At 36.9% G+C, this 23,854-nt stretch overlaps 1 protein-coding gene across 5 annotated transcripts in view; it reads right to left on the bottom strand.

Moving 5' to 3' along the window:
* HACE1 (HECT domain and ankyrin repeat containing E3 ubiquitin protein ligase 1) overlaps positions 1-23,854 on the bottom strand; it is a 52,691-nt gene that overhangs the window by 3,886 nt on the left and 24,951 nt on the right. For 4 of the 5 annotated variants that reach the window (XM_064447549.1, XM_064447553.1, XM_064447552.1 and 1 more), the window contains 11 exons: positions 20,569-20,906; positions 17,650-17,718; positions 16,907-16,994; positions 15,047-15,158; positions 14,857-14,954; positions 14,577-14,664; positions 13,369-13,518; positions 8,429-8,625; positions 3,577-3,708; positions 2,793-2,891; positions 2,446-2,516 (listed from right to left, as the gene is read on the bottom strand). In XM_064447549.1, coding sequence (XP_064303619.1) covers positions 2,446-2,516; positions 2,793-2,891; positions 3,577-3,708; positions 8,429-8,625; positions 13,369-13,518; positions 14,577-14,664; positions 14,857-14,954; positions 15,047-15,158; positions 16,907-16,994; positions 17,650-17,718; positions 20,569-20,906 — 1,442 coding nt within the window. The remainder of the gene's footprint in view (positions 1-2,445; positions 2,517-2,792; positions 2,892-3,576; positions 3,709-8,428; positions 8,626-13,368; positions 13,519-14,576; positions 14,665-14,856; positions 14,955-15,046; positions 15,159-16,906; positions 16,995-17,649; positions 17,719-20,568; positions 20,907-23,854) is intronic. The other variant, XM_064447551.1, reaches the window with a different exon arrangement.

The raw sequence follows: 23,854 nt of genomic DNA, 5'->3' as shown, positions 1-23,854 counted from the left end.
TATGTTTTTACTCTTAAAAGTAGTCATATATATCTATCACATGTATTAAATATGCTGAATTTCCCTTAATATAGCATAAAGCTTTACTCAACAGAAACAATCCCCTAAGAAGTTAAACAGCAATCTGATAACTGCAGAATAAAAAAAAATAGAATTTACCATTGTAACAGTTGGAGGGAAGTGTTGACAGCTTAACTAAAAACCTGATCAAAAGTTGCCAATGGATAATTAACAATTTAGCCAAATGCTATTATAAACACCAAACAGATCAAGAGGGGAAACAAAAAAAAGTAAAAGCATATGAAATTGGCAATACCATCTCAAGTAGCTGTCAGCAAAGAAAAAGTAGTGGTGCATAAGTAAACTTTCAGATCCCCAACATGAAGCACAAGAATAATTAGGCTTTTTCATTAGTTTGCTAAGACCTCCAAACACACAGAATCTGCTATTCAAACATTGCTCATGACAATAACTTTACTGTTAAAAGAGGTCTCAAAATGAGTCTCCACTGAAACTATCAAAGCAAGACTTCATTTCACTGAATAGAAAAAGGTGTAAGAATGGGGGAAGGCAACAATAGGCAAAGTTTAAGAAATATTGAGAGATGTCAGAGAAGCCCTGAAGACAATTTGTGAAGAGACACACACACAAAAATCAAGTGAATATGTAGAAGTGATTAAAGGGAAATGGAAAAAAACAATGAAAATTTTGAATGCAAAATTTTGTACTGTCAACAAGTACACAGAGAAACAAATTCTTCACTAAGGAAATGTGACACCAGAAAGAGGTCCTAGTTTGAAATCAGGTATAATTTTAAGTGTACAGTTTTACTTAAGATACCAGCCTGTACTAGATTAACTGGTGTTTTAGCTCACAGACTACTCAGCATCTAAACCTTCCATGCCCAGAAACTAGGACTGTCTAGGGATTTACGTGCAAAAATGCCAGCTATGTACCACTATTAGAGGGAACTTTCAACGGTTAAATTCTTATGGAAAAATACACCTATTACATTTCTCCGGTGACTGAAAAAACACAACAGGTTCCTACTAGCTGATACAGAAAAAAAGCTAAACAACTTGGGTTTAAATTCCATCCCAGAGTTCTTAAAAGACATACCAAAAATTTCTTTCCTACTCAGAAGAAATGGTTAAGAACAAGTCAGTGTGTGACTTGTGACCAAAGTTAATGGTGCTCAAGCACATATTAATCAAACAACATAATTGTTTACTTGAAAAAAGCATTCCTTAGCATCCAGTAGATTACCCCAAATACCATGAAAATAGTGAATGCAACTTCAGTATCATTTGGAATGTTTTAAGAAGCATTTGAAACACAACCTTACATCTTAAAGATCCTTGTTTGCTGTCTAGATTTAGAAATGGCTTAGTCCACTAAAAATGAAAGACCAGCAGCTGGTTGTGCAACAGATGTGCAGTTAGAACTGCAGGAATCATTTCTGCGGAGAACAGAAAGAAAAGATCCATGTGCACAGAACTAGCTTCTCAAATTGTCTGTGATCCCTAAAACCAATGAAATTCATAATAAATCAAGTGAAACTAATAGAATTTGAAGACTGTCCCTTTTGATGATACATGCATGACTGAAATTCCTTGGTATAAAAGACAAGGTTTGATGATCTTAATTCATATTTCACCATTGCTTAACCACAAAACTTACAAACAAAAGGTCAACTACTCTACTAATCCTAGAATATGAAGGGAACATCAAATTAAGATGGTGCGGTCTCTACCTGCCACCAGAAAAAGACATAGATAACACAGCTTAGATTCCACATGTGCATCTATGGATCCACTTTGCAAAATGTCTGCACACACAAACTCGGCAACTCACCCAGCTCATAGGGGCATTTATTGCTCAAAACCTTCCCCCACTGCCCCCAAACCATGAAGGAAATAAAGTGGCTTTTCCTGAAGAACGAGAATTTGGGACAGAAATCCTATATAAGGCACAGCCTTGCATAAGGTTCCATCTTCACTTGATCTTGACATGCTGCACTAATGTTAAATTCAACTCAGCTTTAGGAGAAGGATGTTCTGTTTACACTGACTGAAGTGATACCTAGTTATCTCATATATTAAAGCCTATATTGATTACTGGAGAAGCCAAGAGCCACATAAATATGCAACAGGAAGAAGAATATAAAGCATAGTTAAATTCACTACTGCCTTGTTAAAAATTGCCTGGGACACCAAAGGCCTCTCGCAAAGTAGTCAACTATAATAAATAAATAATCAACCATTTTGCTGGCCATACAGGCAGCAAAGGTATTAACACACATTTTGTCTACTTTGATCAACATATAGAACACCAAAGTATGCAAAACAGTTTCTCGTTAGGTGATCTTGCATAGTAATCTGAAGTGTCTTGACTTATTTCAGAGTATCCAGACAATATATTTGGTGTTATATAAGAGTTTCTCACCTGCCAGTAACGAACTGTAATAGTAATACTCTCTCTTCCTGAGTTAATTCTTCCACAACATCCCAGAACCACTAAATGAAAAATAAGTTAGTTTGTATTTTCCACTAAATACTCGTAGTACTTGAAAAGATAACTGTAAAACAACAAAATGAATGTTTGTGTGTTTGTTACCTAAACGATGGAAGTTTTCACATGAAATTCATACATAACTAAGTCACAAAGTAGAAATACAGTATAAAAAACCTCTACAAATTTCAGCCAAAATAAGCTTCCATAAACACACACAGAAAACAACAAAAGGACTTTTATTAAAATGCAAGAGTCTACATTATTAAAAAAAATTTTACCTGAATAACTTGGTCTCCTCTCTCATAGCCACTGGTATATTCTGTATTTTTTAACCAGTCATTCACATCAATTTCTGGCATACCAGACAACAAAAGCTCCTTCAGCAGAAACACACAGATTGCAATTAGGCCTCCTGACTAACCATTGATTTCAAGAGTTTATGCTATTTTAAAAAGTAATGCTTTAAGTATAAAAATCAGTGCTTTTTCAGTTTAGTTGCAACCCTTACAGAACCTATGATTTTTAATACAAGAATATTCTTGAATTCAGATAATTTCATATGTTCTGTTTAATTTAAGCACACAGCAACAAGAGAGAAATTATTGCCAAAGAACCTAAAAGAAAAAAGCTCTGAATTTTGGAATGACTTGAGATGTGCTGGTCACAGCAGATCAAAGCACCACAAAAACTTATTGGAGTTTGATTCTGTGACTCCAAAAAAACAACAGACAGCATCTCTTTACTTTTAAAGAACTTCTGTCCTCCTAAAAGAGTATGAAAAGGCTTAAAGGCCACAACATGCTGATTCCACTTTGAAATTACAATGTAAGGAATTTATCAATGGCACGTGAAGTTATATTCCGGGAAGATGGTCATTCTAAGTAATTAGGATAAGCAGGAATACACTTATTGAGATCCTCACTGACAGATGCCCAGGAAGCAAAACCAAAGTGAAAGACACAAAATGTCTATGTTGTGGGTACTGAGCTTTACTTCTACATCATTACACTACTGATGAAGTACGCTGAACGAAGTATTTGAAGTATAGGCATTTCTGCTTACCAGTTCATATTCATCAAAAAGCTGGATCAAAGACGGTGGAATGAACATATGGAAGCCTTGTAAAAAGGCATTTATCTGAGGCTGGATGGCTCTTGTCATTCTAAGCTCTGTGACAAGCTGGACATACTCAGCCTGCAACATAAAAAAATTACATTAAGACATACAATAGCAAAAACATAGCGCTCAGGCAAACTCGCACAAACAGAATACATTGCAAATCTCATCTACTGTACAATGTCAGGAGTCCCTATGCACTTTCACACACAGAAGCAACCAGCATAATTCAGAAGGCCCCTCAGAGTTCAGAGCCCCTTCTGCTCTTCCCATTTCCTTCCTTCCAAAGGCAATTCCCAGACAGAAACGTTTACATCGTAACACAAACCAGTCAAAAAAACCAGGGACTTGGACTAAAATAGAAGTGAATAAAACTTAGTTTGTCATGCCTGCATGTAATACAACCACCAATGTGATCATGTAAGGACATAAGGCACTATTCATAGGAAAATATTATATTAAGCAAACCAACATAACTCAGGAAAAAGGGTAAACTTCTGAAGGAATATTTGTGAGCCAAAAAGCTTTCTTACTTTCCCCCTATCTCTGGAAGTCTAACAGAATATATTATTTATCCCTTTGTTGTCTTAAAAAAATCTAAACTGTTATAAAGAAAGTCTTGAAAGTCTCCTCAGTTTTTAAAAAGGAAAAAAATACATTAAAGCATTTATACGATAACCACGTGAATAGACAATATCAGTTTGTATGCTTTAGAGATTTCGGGGCTCCATCCCCTTTAAAAAGATGCCAGTTAAAAAAGGAATCCACCAGAACTTCGCTTTTGTTGAAAACACAAAAGCCTAGGAGGCAGTTAATGGAGGAAGGTTCTTAGAATGAGACAGACAAAAGTACCTACATTAAAGCTGTATAAACATGTCTCATCTACCGTGTCGAAACTATGCAAGTTTAAAAGTCTTTACTCAAGAAAAGATTTCTACTTGAGAACAAAATTTATTCCTAGATTATTTAAGGTACTCAGTTTCAAAGCAATGCTTTGACTTCCTAATCATGATTTTTAATAATGAAATCATAAAACATACCTCCCATTTAAATCATCTCAGCTATCACCTTCTCTCAAGACAATTATCTTACAAAAATACTGCCTTGATCTTTAGTTTTAAAAAACATTAACCTAAACTTTTAGGTTCTGAACCTGCACAAAAGAAACCAAGCATTCTTTCTTTCCTCCCTGTCTGAAAAACAGAATGAAGTATGAAACATTTCAAAATAGAAGACTATTTTTTAAAGGCAATTCCTTACATTCACAGAAATATAGAGGGGTTGTCATTTGCTTCGCAGTTGGAAGGTATTTTTAAATGCATTACTGCCATTTTGTAAGAGTGATAAGACAACTGATTTGTGAAGTGCTCTGAAGAAGAGGAACACTAAGCATATCTTCAACTGCAAAGCTGTTCCCAGAAATCCAGTTTCAATCTAGTCATCTCCCTAAGTTGCTTCTACTGCCAGTGGAACTGAAGACACCTCCCTTCTCTACGGAATTAGAGAGGCAGCCAAAGGAGATTAACTGCCACAGACAAAAGTCTGCCTCTCAATACATCTTACGAGCTTTAGGAAGAAATCAGAAACTTCAGCAATATCAGGAGTAGCAGGAATGTTAACACTGGCCTTCAGCGATCAGAAAAACTTGTTTTACATCTTCTAAGTTCCTGTTACATAAGTTAGGCTATTCAGAAAACAGGGTTGTAAAAATTCACAATGTTATTAAAAAAAATTCATTCGAAAAAACATGACAGACTTATTTTTCTGTATTACAAAAATACTTACATTGAACACTTTCATTATGAGAGAAAACAGTTGCTGTGCTTTAGGTATAACAAGAAATGTTTTAAATAGCCTGGAACATCCAAGCATCCTCTCTATCAGCACTGGTACATGCTGAAAGACCTCTACCACATAATTTACATAATATATGCTAGTAAAAAAACTGGTCAATTTGTTTTTCCCTCTGTTCACTTCATTTACATTTTATTCCCTCTCAGAAGCCTTAGGAGCACATTACAATACAGAAGTATCTACATAATTTCAGATGTACATATGCATTCCTACACAGTGCATAAAAGGTACAATCCAGCCTTCTTTTAAGAGGGGAGATTTGATGAGACCAGCATCACAAATACAACAACAAAGTCTGGTTTGGGTGAGGGGTTGTTTGTATTTCCTTTGAGGTAAATCAAGCACAGATCATGCTTCCCTAATTTTATAACCCCATATACTCTGAGACGAGGATCAATGTTCATTATGATGTTCAGATTCAGAGAGCTGCTCCATTCCAAAGCTGGCTGAAAAACCACCATAATTCTTTACTGCCAAACAGCGCAACCAGCTCAGACAGGCAAGTCCTGGGAGGACACAGAAAGCCATAGGATTGTGGAGATTTGTACCATTTTTTAAGATAACATATGGTCAAACTTTGCCTAGCTCTAATTTTTTTTTCCAAAAAAGTAAAAAGCTGCAAAAATGCACACAGCAAAAAACAAAGAAATGCACAGCAGGGACACGGAAAAAGCCTGACTCTTCACTTTGAAGTCTCCCCATTACCATGACAAAAGGAAGTTGAACCACTACTATAACCAATACTTCAGCTGGAGCTACATGGACACTCCAGTGCAACACTGGAACTTTTGCATTGTATGGTCCCACAGCCATCCACCTGTTACGCAGCTGATGTCCAAGAAGTTCCTCGTTCAGAGAAAACACTTTACAAACAGCTATTACTACCACTCCTCAACGGGGCATTTACTCTACTTTGGTGTTCAATAAGAGGGAGATGGATTGTTTGGATGATTTGGCGGGGGGGAATGATGTGGGGGAGGTGATGTGGTTTTGGTATGGATTTTTTTATGGGTTTGTTGGTTTGGTTGTGGTTTGAGGAAGACTCACTCATTTTCATTTTTTAAAAATGTTATCATTTAAACAGGTAATCTGCTAGTGTACATACACAGCAAATTCCTTTAGAGGCTGAATTTTCTTCTCCCAGAGGTATAGCAAATACAATGAGTTTTAAACAGCGATCTTTTTATTCTTCGGGTGAAGGCAGGAAAAAAGAAAGATCTCAGGAAAAAAAACATGTTTTATAAAGTAAAGTAGACACTTTTCCTGTTTAACCTGTTAGAACTGCTAAGCTAAAATATACTGCAAAACCACATTACATTAAAGAAATTGGGAAAAATCCCCAAATGCCACTAAGACACAGATCTACAGTTTTCAATTTGGTTCACCATTGTCAAAAATCAGTGAACAAGAGATGGTGCCACCTTTTAACTGTTTGTTCACTTCACATTTTGCAGCTTCAAATTCAAAAGTCAATTAATACTAGCAGTTTCAAAGCTACCACACCAGTCATCTGCTCCTTACCAGCTTTCAAATAAAAGCCACACAAACTCCTTTCCCCTCCCGCCACAGCTGAGAAAGGCTGATGAGCTAGAATGGATGCATCTGTTCTACACACATTCAGTCACCCTTTTTAGTCCGTGCCCAAAGTCAGAAGTTAACAGAGAGAGCAAAGTAAACTACTACTGACTGAGGGTATCCTCATGTGGGCAAACTTCTAATTTCATGCTAACTGGTAACAGTTTTTAAATAGTTGTTATGAAACCACAATTTATGTCAAGTACATCTATTTTATACATCTAGGAGCTAAGACTGCCCAGTAACAAGAATCAACATCTTTGCTTTCTCTGATAGGTAATAAAGAAATTAATCATCCGCTGCCTTCACAATTAGACTTGTTTTACCATCAGTATTCTTTCATGAATTACTATATTGCAGGAAACAGTGCAGAATCAGGCTAATAATATGTATTCTTGTTATTGGAATGACACTCTGCCTTAATGAAATTGAGAATTAAGAATACAAGAATCCAGTGCCAATTGCTCCAACACAAACTAAAATTTTGTTAGAACAAATGCTGACACCAAGTGGCCATTTACCAATACAGCAGCTGTCTACACGACTGGTATTTCTGAATACTGTGTACACAAAGCAAGTTAGGTTAGCTCAACAGAAATTAAAATCAAAATACAAAGCAGACAAAGATCAAGAGAGTCAATGATACAAAAAATAGCAGGTCTACCCGTGACAGTCCTGCAGTTTATCTAGTGGGTAACTGCAGAATTCGATTAGACTGATGTCTATCTTAATTTCTAGATGATTTTCAAAATCTGGCTGAGCTTTTCCATATTCATTGTTGAACTAATGCTGCAGAGAACTCAGTGACTTTCCAAGCTGTTACTGTTACAGTAAATTCAAAAGGCAGATTATTTCCATACACACTGAGTAACTTGCAAGTGGCTGATAAAGCTTCCTGCAGCCTTTTACTATGTCAATTATCTACATGTTACTTACTGTAGAGAAATCCAGTGCCACAGACCGCCCTAGCAGGCAGCACACTTTGCGATGTTACCTACAATTTTACTTTTAGCAAGTGCTTCTGTTTTACCTTCCTGGTATATATACCCATGACTTAACTTCAGGAATATTTGTAACTTTTAAAGTAAACCCTTCATTTAAAGAGTTACCTTTCTTCCAAAAGTTTCCAACCTTTCTTTCCAAAAGTTTCATCAGAAAGACGAACCTCTAACATGAACACTTGGAGATTTTAAATAGTACTATTGCTATAACATGCTAAGCTAGAAAAAAAAAAACGGGGAGGAGTGTTGACAACTACTTTGTATATTTCCTTCTAAACAGGTATATCATTTATGCTTCCAGTTATTCAGAAGGTCAGTCCAATTGCTTTTCTTATACTATCAACTTCTGAATAAACCTGTACACTTACCTTGTTTTCCTGTGTAACAAGTATACTTGCACCCCCTGGCTTCAATGGCACTTCTTCCATTGCTCCAAACACATCAGTCTCAACAGAGAAGGTCAGCTCTAAACCCAGATCGCTGATATCATTATCTAAAATCCACTGCAAGTTCTTTGCATACTCTGGATCAATAGATGCTACATCCTGATAATTTACAGGTATACCTAGAAAAAACAGAGACAAAAACCCTCAAAAAATAGGATAAAGGAAACAGGGCTCTAACTTAATATACGGTAAAAGACTGCCCTCTAGAGTGAAACCAGAAGAACGCAGCAGTAGGAAAAAGGGGGGGGGGAAAGGGGGATGGGGGATTCACTGTTATGAACTACAGCAGAACTGTACTGACTACACTTGGAAAGTGTTAAAGAATCACATTTCCTCTGTATGTTTTTCTTCCCAGCGAAGAAAGTGGCATACTATTAGAGCAACCACAATTTTCACAATTTTAGCTCACTAATGGATTTGAGTAAAAGCATCTAACCTTATACAGAACACATTGTTTAATGAGTCTCCTAAAAAAATTAAGCTTTCTACATAACTTTTAGAAACCCAAATATATTTCTCTATACAATATCATATTTTCCCCCAGAAAATTATTTAGAACTTGGGGGGTGGGGGGGCAGCCGAAGGGAAGACAATCTTTCTGTACTTGGAACACTCTCCTACTCTTCCATTTTCTTCTTTTTAAATCATGTCTGCTATGAGACCTGCTACACAGTTGAAAAAAGTTATTTATAGAAATTTTACATTTTCAGACTGAACTTAGTCATTTAGAAGCATTAAGAGGAGAGTTGCTAAAAGCTTGACTTTTATCCAAGTACAGAAACTGCCTATTTACAGCCCCTTTGCAGACATGGCACTCAAAGGTGCCCAGAACAAGGTGACTTTCGTGTAAGAACTACCCTCTTAACTACACAAGAAAGCAAACCCCAATTACTTTAACTCTACTGAGACAGAAAAATACCTGGGAAAAGGGGCAGTGGATGCGGGTGGTAGTAGGTTTAGAGAAAAGCAAGTTATTGGGATGTACTCTCTTCAACACCATCTGTGCATTGTGAAGTGTCACCAGGGACCCATTAATAGAAGTCTTAGCACACTATGGACTGCAGAAGCAGCACCCCAAAGAGCAATACAAAATTCAAAGGTTAGCAGCCGGTAGAAACGTGCAAGTGCAAACACTGTTACAGTATTTCCCTGCAAGAGCTGACTGGTGCTGAAGTGGTGCATACACAAGCTGTAAGGCATTTTTTTCTAATAAAAATCAAGCAACACTCCCATTTAAGAGAGGGATATATAATTTACTAATAAATTTTTACTGTCAACTCTCTCAAAAAATCTAACAGCTGTCTAGTAGTTTCTAGAGGACTTTTGCCAACTAGTAAGCATATGTGCATTTCACATATGAAATGTTTACATAAGGTCTCTGAGGAATATAAGCAAAACGTGGGAAGGAAAGAGACTGAAAAGTAGGAATCAGAGACTCCTTTAGAGAATAAACTGAACTAGAGCATTATGATGAGATTACATTCATAGTAGCATGTTGTGAGACAAAAACACTAAGTTCACTCATTTGCTTGATAGATATTTTACCATCAGTAGACTCAAGCCAGACAGTTAAAGAAACTGTCAGATTTATGAGGACAAAATTTGAATCCCATGAAATACTATGTGTATCCTTCTCTTGCTGTACCCTTAAGGCACCTGTAGTTTGAAAAGGAAATTTATCTTAGCATAATTGTGATAAACAGGTATTTCTTTGCAACCCAGAACTTCAAAAAGATACTACAGGTAAGATCTGAGACAAATTCAGTAACTATTCAAGGATTTGAGACCTCCAGCTCAATACACACTGACCCAGAAACTAATTTTAACTTTTGCTTATATAATCCATTTCAAGGAGTATTTTCTATTAGACTTTAGTCCCCTCTTTCACAGTGTAACAGCAGATAGCACAGTTCAGAATTTATCTGCTACGTGTCTTTGTGTGTTGGAGGTGGAAGTTTCCTTTTCCAAACAGAAATGTAATTGGCTCCTTAGAAAAAAAATACAAAGTAACTGGGCAACAGCACTAGTGAAACTATCTTCTCCTCTGGTAAAGCAGAAGGCAGACAGGTTTGTTTTCAAACCGCCTAAGAGACTTTTTAAATTTCTGACTATATTTCTGCCTCAGTTCTACATCTGTAATAGAGTGCAGCCCTAAATAAACATGAAGTCCTATAGAATAATGTTTGATTTCACAGCACAAAACCCCATGCAAGCTACGTACCTAGCATCTTATAAAGCACATTAATTGTGTGTTAGCTGGGTCATCACTTAAGTTGATTTTTCCTTGCCTACCAGTTCATCACAGTGAAAAAAGGTGGTGTGCCCACCTGAGTCTCAAAAAAGTAGCCACATTTGTTCATACAGGTTTCCGCTTCTAATTAACATGCTTCTGCATCACATCTGTTGACTGAAGAGTTCCTTTGAAAGAGGCTCGCACTATTCCTCAGATACAGGAGGTCTTACCACACAAGTGGTAGAATTGGTGCCACCAACAGGAAAGGCTACAGGAAACAAGGATCTCAGTGCAAGGTGATAAACCAAAGGAACGGAAAAAGTCTCAGGCTTTGAAAGATTTCATAATCCACTACTTAAGACCTGACAAGTAGCTGAAGGGAATCTCTGTATGTAACCTGGTAACTTGTATTTGGCATCAACAGTCAGCATAACCCATAGCTGAACCTGAAACAAATAAAAAAACCCTAGGAGCATCTGCTGCTGTGCCACTCAGTTTCCTTAAGCAAGAAGAGGGGAGACTCACAGAGCTGAGGGAGAAAGGCCTTGGAAAGGTTTAAATAAATCACTGTGACTGAGGTGGAAAAAGCAACTACTTTGGGAAGTGGAGGTGTAATTTTTCCAGTTCTGTGTCTGACAAGTTCAAAAGGTTCATAGGTTTTTATCACTTATTACTTAAAGCAGCTGAACATGCACAAACCTCTAGAGAGTTCCAGGATGCCTGTTCAGCAAAATGACAAGACCTTACTAAGAGGGACTGGTGAGATCTGAACAGACTACTACTTGTTGCTGTTTGGTTTACAATAGTTACTCTAGCAAAATGACAAAAAAAGTAAACAATAAATCACCTTTTCAGTTCAGAAACCAACAAATCCAGTACATAATCATGATTCAAACTAGAAAAGAATCCAAATTAATTAGTAGTCATTTCCAAAAGAGGTGACAAGAGCAACACTTGACTATTCTCAAGCTGTCACTGAACAGCAGAAAAACGTTTTTCTCATTTGTGAGTACATCGCACGGAGATTAGCCTGTGAGCATCATTATTCTGCTTACACAGAGGAATCCCTTGATGTCAGAGGCCAACCTTAAGTCAGTACCCAAACTGTGCCACACAAAGATACGTCTACTTTGGAACCACTTTCCTATGTGAAGGAAAGCCTGATGAAGCATTGCCAACGCGGTGCTGCTTCAGATTGGCTGTCCTCCATTGCCTCTTGCCCAGTACACACTCTCCTGCAGCAGAAAGTGGTACTGAGGGAGAGGAGTAAAATGCATCCATTTGTCAAGAAGATCTTGACAAAGATTACTGAGCCTGCACCATCAAAGTGGAACAGTGTTCCCTGAACACTTTCAGGGAAGAGAAACAGTAAATCTGAAGTTGATCTCTCCTGGACTCACCAAATATCACAGAAAAACTGTAGGTAGACAGAATGATTACAGAAAACCAGAATGAGATGTAAACAATCTCTTAAAAACCTTGCTAGGTCTTAAAGTAAGGAGTGGCTCTCGAGGAAAAGTAAAACTTCCAAAATCAAGTTATCTTATGCTTCCAAAGATGATTAAAGAATGGTGCTTAAACACAAACAAAATTCTGCATGCAGCAGCAAAAGAATTTGTGTACTTAGAGGAGTAACATGAACGCAAAAGGAATTTACCCTTCCATCAGACCCTCATGCAAGAGGGAAAGTTTTTCATGACAATGCAGACCAGGGACATCACATCAGACAATCAAGAGGCACAAAGGTTCACAAAGAAGAGCAGAGGAGATCCCTAGATCAAATATACCACTGGCTATCAGCAGTCCTTCTGTATAAAAGGAAAAGTCACATCTTTATAAAGACTTCTGCCCAATCCTCTTGAGTGCTACAGTAAGCGTATGAACTAACTTTCCTCGTGAAGGAGACAGGATGAACCTGCATTAGTTTTGAAACATTATTTCAGGAAATGAGTAGTGTTTATTGGAGTGGATAGAGAGGGAGGTTCACAACATTATGGATTCACCTTTGCAGAGTCTTTATATGACTCAAGAACTGGAGACATAATAAAGAATGGCTGATAGATTTTGCTAGAGTTCATAAACATTATCAACTTTTTAAGCCTGCCCTAAGTTAACTATGGAATGATTATTTTCATTTCTCAGAAATGACATGACAGGACGGATGAATTTCACAACTGTGATGCACATAATTACATGCACCACAAAAACAACTGGCTGCACTAATCTGCCTTTCAGGCTTTCCTAGTCAGCAACCTAAAAGACAACTAAATTATGTGATCATGCTTTAGACAAATTAATGATGCCTTCTTTGTTTTTAATTTAAGATTCATATTCAAATATAAACTGAAAGATTAGTAATTTTATTAAAAGTTGCTAACTGTATAAAATTCCCACATAGTTTTGCTAATGCATTTCTGTGTTTTGCAACTATAACAGTTCCTAAAAGAGGCTCAGACTGGAATAGCAATTACTGCCATATTATGTTGTGACTCTGATGTACATAAGATTAGCAAGACATTCATTTGCACAACTTTTTCACTTTTAATACACACACAAAAGTAAAAACAGAAAAGGTTTACTGCTCAGACAACTGTTACGACTAATAAATGGGATTTTAATAAAACCATACCAAGAATATGTTTGTAGAATGACCTTGTGAAGTAAATGTTCACCAGCTGCCTGTGATTCAGAGCTAGCCCCAGGATCTGGCCTGCAAAACGGAAGTAGTTCAAATGATCTGGATTTACAGAAGAGTTACTGTTGGGCTGGAAAGTTGTTCCTATAAAATAAGAAGATTATCATGTTTCATGACTTGCCTTATTTTTTTTAAGTGCATTTTCTATTTATCAAATACACTAAGCATCTGAAACCCCTGAAAGTTTTATTTTGGTGTTCTGGAAGATTGATTGGGGTTTTTTGTTTACACCAAAAGTACACCAGAAATAAATGTATTAGACTGTAATAACATCCTATGATTACAATGATACTGCTTAGCCACTCTCCAAGGCACCATTCTGAAGTAATCATCATCAACATAAGGGTAATCATGGTCGGCTAAATTTCATCCCACATATTGCCATGTGCACTTTTTGCTCACTCTAATGGGCCACGCTTCTATCAGCTTGTGAACACGATCAACAGAAGGGTCAGAATACACCCACTTCCTTTCATCTTGCTCCAGACAGATACAGACAGTCCAGTCCTGGTGCCCTTGGAAAAGACCACCTCAAACAGACGTCCCTGAACTTTTCCTTTTAACTGTCTACTGTTAACTGAATTCCTTGCCACTTCCCAAGACTTTAAGCTAGAAAGCAAAACATTTATCACTGATGATGATGTGAAATCTTTTATTGATAAAGATTCGCTTTATATGAAGTGCCCAAAAGCCAAAAGTCAAATACAAAGTAGGCGTGTGTAGATCAACGTCTGGTTCTACCACATAAATTAACTGATTGAATGCATAGATTTCTAAAAGGAAATAAAGGAATACCTCCACAGTTCACTTGCAGATACAGAAGGAAAACACTCTCTGTACTGCTCTCAAAGTGTTGTGTCCTACTATTACCAGGCAGAAATAGCACGGACTCATTAAAACCAACAACACTCTTCTTACAAAAAGGGAGAACAAAAATCAAGGAATCTTCAAATTAAGAAAAATATTTCCTCTGTACCTATAAAAACATACAATGAATACATCATTCCTCTATATGAGATCAATTCTGTCAGTGTTGCTTTTAAAAAGTGATACTCATTCTGAAAACAATTAAGTGGCTTTTTTGTTGGATTATGAAAATGGTTTTATAAAAGACACTCTAGGAAAAAAAGGCAGAGACATACCATCAGCTGACTGGGTAAATAAGGCGTAATCTGGGTTAACTATTTCACTGGATAAGATATCAAACCACTCACGCACCACACCCTGTCCCTGCATGTCAAAAGAATAAAGCATATCAGTACATAGAACTTTCACTGCACAAACGGTTATGCTAGGTAACCACTCATTTATTAAAGTATAAAAGTTATTTCAAATTAGGATTTAGTTTAAAACAATAATTGTGAAAGAATTACTATTTCCATATATAAATACCATGAAGGAAAACCATGCAATTTTACCCACCATGCCTTCTTCTCCATGAAATCTCACAGCAATCCCCTGCTTTAGTTTTGCACAATTTGCTTTAGACACAACTTCACAGCTACTCCTAAAAATAGAATCTAAATACAAAGCACCAATTAGTTTTTTAATCTTAATTCATTAGATTTCAATGTATTTCAAAGATATACTAACTCCTTTTATAACACAATACCTCTGTGAACCAAAAGGATGTCATTTTCATTGACAGGCCTGTGCACCATGTCCGAATCTGGCTGCCCAACATGCAGATGTTCATAGAACCATTCACAGCGATCTTTAAATGGCTACAAAACAAGAGGTAAGTCATATCATATAGATGCATTCAACTGAGTAACTCCTCTCATAAGCATGACTGAAAAATGGTTATGCATACTTCTCAATTCATTTTTTGAAATGTGCAGAGAGATACTTAGTGCTACCTCAATATGCTACACAGTATTTTGGGAAGAGGTAAGAACTAGGCAGGCCCTTAAGTGCTTGCTGAAGTCTAGTATGGAGAAAGACTGGAACACCAGTTATGTAGAAATAGCTATCAGAGCTCACCACACAGGAGAAAAAAAGAAAAAAAACTTCTTCCAGGGAGGGGGGAAGGTATCTAGATAAGAAGTCACTGGCTCCCTGTAACACTACTAATTGTCAACCACAGCTGAGCACAGAAACACAAGCAATAAACTGGTCATATTTGTAGTAAAGTTCATTGGCAATAAAACACAGCCCAAACGAACCAGAAACCTTCCAAAGCAATTCCTAGGTGAGAAAGTCCTAGCTTGTTTGACTCGGTATTTAGATATCTCAGAAGAACTGCAAGATGGCTAAGTATAACACAAGTATGGCCTCTCATCTATCACGATTCACAGCACATACTTTCAGTTGATCTAACAGGGTATCAGTTCTCAGGGTTTCTTTATTATTCATAGGTAATGAATTTTAAAAACACACATTTCAACCAAAGGAGAAGAATAAACAAGCAATACTACTACACCACGTCCTAAAAATGAAACTGAATTACCAAAAACAATGTACATCTAAAAATAAAGGTACAGTACTGTTCACAACTGAAAGAACTAGAACTTTTGGAACAGAACCCCCACAATAATTGGGGGGGGAAGTTCTGGTTGGTTAAAGGAATTTTACCTTGGTTTTTAGCAAATTCTGTCTTTGACCAAAACAATTAAATATAAAGGAGCCTTTCTAATAGATAACAAAGCAAAAGTATACCAGTGTGTGCTAAGTGAAGGACTTCCAAATAGCTCATTACCACCCAAAGACCATCTTCATTTGTAATAGAAGAAATAAACAGCTCTGTCTCTGAGCTACATGTAGACAATCTATCTTTTAAAGGTAAGTGATGAAAACGTGGCAGATGTTTAACACTACAGTGTTATGTAAAGCAGCAGACCTCCATAGGGGGGTTTGCTCACTAATTTTTCCACTTAACTACACTAGTCTTCCCTAGAGTAACTCTTCAGTCTTGAATTCATGTCCCATGTTCCACTGAGAAGGGAGTTTAGGTTATGCAAGACATCAGGACTTTACTCAAAAAAAAAAAGGAAGTGGTAGGAAACAAAGCAAGGAGTAACAAGACAACATGAATTTTCACTGAAGGACCAGCCACTAATTAACTATGGCCTTATCAACTAATTGCGGTACATTTATCCTCTGGTTTGTCTCTAAATGTAAGTCAATTAAGGAAAAAGCATGGCATTTTAAAGCTCAACCTATTAGATGTCCACAAATAATTTAATAGTAGAAAGTTAACTTTGTTTAACTGAAAGTTGGACTTGTAAGACATATTTAACATTGGTCATCTCAAATTGACTTACACGTGAATTTTGATAACTGAAGTACAGAAACCTGGCTACCACATCTGTTTAAATCTGATCTTTCAACATGCCAGATTCAGAAGCATTGGAGGCCACACTTAGTTCTTCCGTCCTCCCCAAATGGATTTTTTTGTAAATACTATTATTTTTAAACAAAACGCCTTCTTTATATTCATAGAAGCTGCAACTAAATATCTTGTGACACTTACCTGAGCCTTTATGATATGCATAAATCTGGACATTAGTTCAGGACACTCAAGAAGAAAATGAAAGTGATCAAAAATTATTTTGGGATTTCTGAAAGCAAAATAAATTAGAAGCCTGTTAATCAGAGATCTAATAATGCTTCATGATACACAAAGTCTAAATAAAGAGACAATGCAATTAGTCATATAGAAAAGTTCCAACAAGTTCTCTTTCGTAATGTTTTCCTAACTCGTTTCCAAATGATTGTGCTACCTCATCCTTTGAACATGGAGGACACAAGCAGCTCTCCAGACAGAAGCAATGTTATAAACCGGGCGGTCCCATTAAAACTCCGGAAACAGTGAAGTGTACAAAGATGGTTTAGACTCCTTTAAGAAGTCATTAAGTATAACACATTTGAGGATGAATGAAAGTTTTCATCTGCCTTAAAAGGGAAGGCTTTATTTGGACAAAGATGAGGAAAGAATCCGTTAAGGAAATTATTCTGTCGCCCTGTGAAAAAGATTTTGTTCATGAAATTTCACAGAATCTTACAAAAGGATCGCTTACATGTGCGGAAGAGTTCGTTTAAGCCTGAGCTCTGAATCATTAATATACACCCCCCTTGAATTTGGCAGGACCATTAAAGTGCTTAGGGTACATGTGTCACAATAGCATAAAAATACAACTCAGTAAGAAAAATATGAGTCTGAATTATTTTTGGGGGAAAACAGCAATTAGAAATTCCATATTTCTTGAAGCTTACCGGTTAACAAAACACTTCAGGACATCATCATGTTTGCAGACAAATTCTATAAAACGAGGCGATGTCATCCTGTTCAAAGAAAATCATAAGATGCTTTTGGGTAATGAAGTTGAAAAGAATTTGAATTACATAAATGGTTGCATTTTTTTAAATGAAATACTGTGCAAATAGAAACTGATGTTTAACTAGTCAATCATGAAACAAAATACGCAGCGGCATTAAGATTTCATAATAAAATAACAGAAAAGGCAAAACGACCAATAGTCAAGAAGATCAAGCAACATGACCACTGACTTATTAACTATACAAACAAAAAAGTTCAAACTAACGGAGATACACATTTTTCAACTGAATCCTTCCAGCTTTCAGTACAACAATGGAAGTACATATACGGAAGGACTGATACTATATGCAGAATATACTTGATATGCATATTGTTCCATATTCTTGTTCATTATATAAAACTCCCACTACGCACCTTGTAAATTGTGATAAGTGAGGAGAAGAGCCAGGAAGAAATAACACTACAAACTTAGCAAACTTAATAATGGGGGACAAAGTGGTATTTAATGGCTTTATGAAACAACAAAACTACTTGTCAGGCAAGCACCTCATACACTGTTATGGGATTTTATTTCTTTTATATATATATGGAGAACAAGGGAAAGATTAACATGGATGCAAATTTTACTCCATTTATTTACATCTACCTTTATATGTAAATATCCATTGTTTCCATTTTCCTACATCTCCATTAATCTACATCTTTTAAAAGTCCAGGATAACAATCCTAGAACTGTTGCTGTTTCCCACACCAATTTAGACAAGAGCTTAGTCTTACATAAAATGAGCAGCTCTTCTTCTCTCCCTTATTATGTTTTGAAGAAACAAGTCTCAATATCCTTCCCCTCAGCCCCACAAAAACCAAATGAACAAAAAATCTTAGGGAGACCAAATATGAACATTTTAAACATATTTCTGATCTGAGAGGTGATCTGAAAGTACTAAACAACTGAAAAAAGTCCTCCCTGAAAGGACATGAATTTCTCTACCTGTAAATTGCCAAACAAGGTGTAAGATGCAGTATACAGAGAAGGGAAAAAAAAACTTAGCATACACTTATCAGTTTTGATGCTGAAAACCTGGAACATTGTATTTCAGTATATTAATAAAGAACGCCTAGATTCAGTATCAGCATTTGCAGAAGAAAAGCAATCGTGGCAAGTGAAAGAAAATAACCTCAATATTTCAAATGTTAACCAGCTAATTTTTCACTTAAGCATGAAATGCCATCTTTGTTGTATGAATATTAGGAATAATGGAAAACTATGAGCTCTGTTTACTCTCCTCCATTAAACAGAGACAGTCAAATCTAAAATTAGAGCCATTTTAAATTATTTTGTCTGAAAAAGTCATTTGTTAAAGTTTCAAGTGTTACTTGAAGATGGCAGTAGTACTGTTACACCATTGTGCTATTTACTCCTACTAATATGAAGATTTCAGTAAAATGGAGTAAGTCTCACGTACCTCTCTACACAGTTCTGAAAAGCCCTGAAGCAATACATAATTTAGGTGTGCTCCGCCTTACTTCCCTACATCCCAGGGAGCCATCCCAGTTGTCACTGAAGCAGTTCTTACTCTCCTGGCTTCTATAACTCCCAATTAAATTTATGCAGTATCCACAGGAGTTCTCCCTAACCTGAAGCATAAATTATGCTTAGGGACAGACCCATTGGGCAAGGTCCATCAGCAAGTCACCTGGACACGGGGACACAGTCACCCCTCCGATTGAATTTTGGTATAAAGACATAAGTTGGTGGGGAGGTAGTATACTTAATCACTTCTATAAACATTTCTGCTTTTCATTTGGCTGCTTTAAATAATACTTTACTGGCATTTTATCTTAGCAAGGTTTGGTGGAGATTTCAAGGGAAATGGCTAACTAGCAGTTGCTTTTTCAAGGTGGAGTTAAATTAAAAGTGAAGGTACTAAGGCGCTTGTGGAACATGCTGATCCCCAGATCATCTTTCAGCGTGTCCACAAAGCAGTGTGCCCTAGACAAACAGTACCAGCCAGCCTGAAAGCTTTTATTCCACTAAGTTTGGAAGAGAAAAAAAAACCCTTCCAGTGGCTGGGAATAACCAAGAGTTGTCATGTAGTGGGAACCTTGCTTCCAGATTCCTCAGGGAGCTTGTAATACCATCATACTTGCCTAATCCTCCATTCAAGAGGATTCCTTGCAAGTTCACAGATATAATCCATCACAATCTTGGACAGACTGAGACTTCAGTTACAGTGGACACACTTTCTTCCTTTTAAACCAGACACTGATGATATTAAATTTACCTAAGTTGTGCCTGTTCCACACAAAATTTGTTTGCCAACCTAGGACAGGATTCCAAGTAAGCATTGCTTTGAACTCTCCTTATTATAAACTTCTGCAATATAGCCAAGCAAGTTTTGCCGCAGCTGTCATTTTCACACACAAAAGATAACTCACATTTATTTCTGAGCTTACAGCTGTTGTTCAATAAACACATTAAGTTTAGGGACAATTTCACATTAATAACCAACAGCAGAAACAGCTAAGTTTCAAGAGACCAAAATTACATTTCCTGCAAGTATCCCACATGACAAAAAAGCTATTAGACATTCAATATGAAATCTGCCCCAACGCAGTTACATTCATAGCTAGGAGCACTATGGAAAATTTGAAATTTGCTGTGCTCTCTGGTGCCATTAAAGGCCTGCCACCCACCCCCCAAAAAAAGCATTAAACAATGGAGCCAGTGAAAGCATTAAAAAGCACACCCTTGACTGTTACTAATATCATCTGATCAGCGTCAGCATTATTCCAAGAAAGCATATATGATTTTAAAACAGTAACAGTTTTGGTAGCAAACAGGATCCTCTCCTTACCCCTGAGGCATCTGACAGGAGCAGCACATATAAAAAGCTTGAATGACAGCACTTAGCCTGTTTGCTGTCATGGAGATAACATCCTGGCAATCAGCACAAGCTTCCTGCTTCCCAGCAACATCATAACCTTTCGACTCGCCAGTGTCGGAGGAAAGCTCTTTTCTGCCCTCAGTTTCTGCAGTGGCAAAGGAAGGCGTAGGAGTAGCATCCTCGTGATCTGGTCCTTTTTGCTTCAGTAAAATAGAAGTAATGTTGGCAGAGTCCCTTTTGTTTTTCATCAGCTCCGTGGCTATAAGAACAAGCCATTCATCTAGAGAATGCCAAAGCAGTTCCAGCGGCTGTGATACACATGCAAAAACAGCCAAAAAGAACATGTTGACATAATATTGATGATGTCATAATTCTCTTAAGGCAAATATCATGCACATTTAAAAACTTTAAAGGATCCTTTAGAAGCCACATTAGAGATGAGTCAAATACTCAAAGAATTCTATACTTGTAGCCATAGAGCACAAAGAGAAAATTTCATATAAAGAAAAACAATCAAGTAGCAGATGGAATAAAGATAAAATAATTTAGAAACAGTGAAATGCTGAACTGTTTAACCATTACACAGTTGTTACACAGCATACTGCCTCACCGCTGCAGTCAAGCGGAGAGATAGTAATACACGTGTTGAGCTGCCAAATAAGCATGTGTCAGGTTTTTTTTAAGGTCCTGGTCAAAGAAGCTCCCTCTGCCAGCCAGATAGAGAAAACCCCAGACACTGCCACTGAGATTCAGACTCATGCACATACCTAATAAGATGTGCTTTATGCACAGTGTGAGCTCATACAGCTAATTTTGGTAGTATCTCAGATGTCTTAAGAGTAAGGGTCACTAATACCTAGCTTTATGAAATAGAAACAAGTATCAGTAGAATCATGTATCAAATTTTAAAACTATTAAAATTTTATTTTAACAAAGTCACTCTTCATTCGCTACCACCAGCTTAAAACCAATATAATTGAAAACTGGTACAACTCCATCATTACACATTCGAGGCCTACTACAGAGGAAAGGGCTGAGAGACCTGTGGCTTTCTCAAGAGCATTTATAGAAAAAAAAAAGACACCAAAAAAACCCCAAAAGTACGAGGGCTGACTGCTGTCCCTTTGTGGTGTTTAAGGGTATGTTTCACAAGCATACAATCTAGTGAGCTAGATGTGTATCCTACAGGGAGGCAATTCTGACTCAGGTCTTCCATAGCCTTCCAAAAATAAGAGTGAACTTCTAAATGCACTCCTTTTCCCATACAATACTGTTGCATCAACACTTTTCACCACTTAAAGTATTCAAAGACTTAGCAGATACTGAAAATTATGTTCTCATCTTCTAAAGTTGCCTTTAAAGATTAAGAGCTATTCACAGCACACCGTACCAGAAGTCTACACTATCAGGAGCTCTGTCAGTACACCTAATGGCAACACACTCAATACACATTGAATTACTTCTCATAAAAGGTGTGTATTAAAAAATTCTGTTGAAATTTACCATTAAGAAGTTTACCATAATGCTTCCATTTTTTCCCCCAAGATGAAACCTGGGGAAAGTCAGCCTGATCTCTAAGACTGGTAGGCTTTGCTCACCATACTGTATGACACTCAATCCCTGTACTTCTAGTGACAACACATTTCTCTAAATGATGATGTTAATTCCTCCAACATAGGTACCATTTTCTACATAATCTCTGCGTACATGATCGAGTTAGCTTCTTTCCAAGACCCACCTGGCAGACCTTCAGCACAAAAACATAACAGAAAAACTTTCTAATAGAAAGTAGGACTTACTAAATACATGGAAGAATTAAAATGCTGCTGTGTTATTAAAACATCACTCATCAAAAACTAAGTAGCTATTTACTAGAATACTAAAATGGAGTTTTCTTCTCCTAAACTTTTCAATACTTAGCTTGCTAGACAGCATTTTTCTGCTGATATCTTGTGTTTTCTTTTTATTTCCCACAGGCTTAGCATGCCTTTCAGAACTCTTGCAACTGATTCGTTTCCCAAAGCTAGTCTTTCACAGATTCTGATCACAAACTCATTCAAAAGTGTAATTAGGCATAGCAACTTCAACATTTCTCCTTTTTTTCTAGTCTAACTTCAGCATGTAAAGCACTCCTCTAAATGTTGCCCACCACCTCCATATCCACAGGTGTCAGTTTTTTATGTTAGCATCCATGCTCAGACCTTTTTGAGCATAATATGGACATCTTCAATCAAATCATTAGCAACATTTTTTCCAGCTATGCAGCACCTTTCTTTTTACCCGTCTTGAAAGCAAGACACTAGAAATTAAGCCCACATTCAAACTTCAACGCTGGAGAAAAATCTTTTGCCAGGTGACAGATACACAGTCTTTTAAGACACAGGAGCAGGAGATCACTAACTTATGATGTAACTGTGTCACAGCAGAGAAGTCAATTCAATTCTAGAAAATAATATCTGAAATGAGGGAAAATTTTACAGGCTTCCGAACTTTGTTCAACTAGACAGGGAGATTTTGCAGCAAGTTTCCCTAATATGTGATCATACTGAACAGCAGTGGGAAGAGCAATACATGAAAACATAACTAATGTAAACCTGGTCAAAATTACTATTCATAAAGTTTCTCACCTGTAAGATCTCATTTGAGTTAGCAGTAGCTTATTTCAAAATCGGGTGTCTAAATTCAATGACTATTCTGTTTCTTGCAAGATCAGTACAAGAGTGTGTCTCAACTAGTTAGTGTTTCTACTTTAAAGCATTTGGATAGGCTTGAATTGACCAGGGCTGTAATGAATTACATAGCGAGAACTTCAGTAAAGGAAAGATGGCCCTGTGACTTTCTTGTCAAGGAATAACATTCCTCAGTAGCCTCAGATGAAGATATGAGCACATTTTCAATCCCTTCCAAGCTAAATTACAGTGACAATTCTTCAAAATACATTCAGTCAATATCCTAATACAGAAAACTTTAACACAGCATTAAGAAAAAAGTCAGAAGAAAGTTTTTCTTCATTTCTTAAACTAGACAAAATACATTTTTGCACCAGCTTTTTAAAAGGAGTTATGAAGTACATCTTTAAAGGTCATCAGGTACAGAACTGTTTGTACCCAACAGGAGTGCATTCAGAAGGAAACAATCCCTTATACCACGCAGTAAGGCCTGATAATGCTCCTCCACACATCCTTGGGGGATGAAGGGTACCACACGACAGAACTCCTGCCACTGCTACACTCAGTCCTCCCCAGATAAATGTTTC

The sequence above is a fragment of the Phalacrocorax carbo genome, chromosome 3 (assembly GCF_963921805.1).
Source record: "Phalacrocorax carbo chromosome 3, bPhaCar2.1, whole genome shotgun sequence".
NCBI lineage: Eukaryota > Metazoa > Chordata > Aves > Suliformes > Phalacrocoracidae > Phalacrocorax > Phalacrocorax carbo.
The sequence above is the reverse complement of the archived record's forward strand: the minus strand, read 5'-3'. Positions and strand labels throughout refer to the sequence as shown.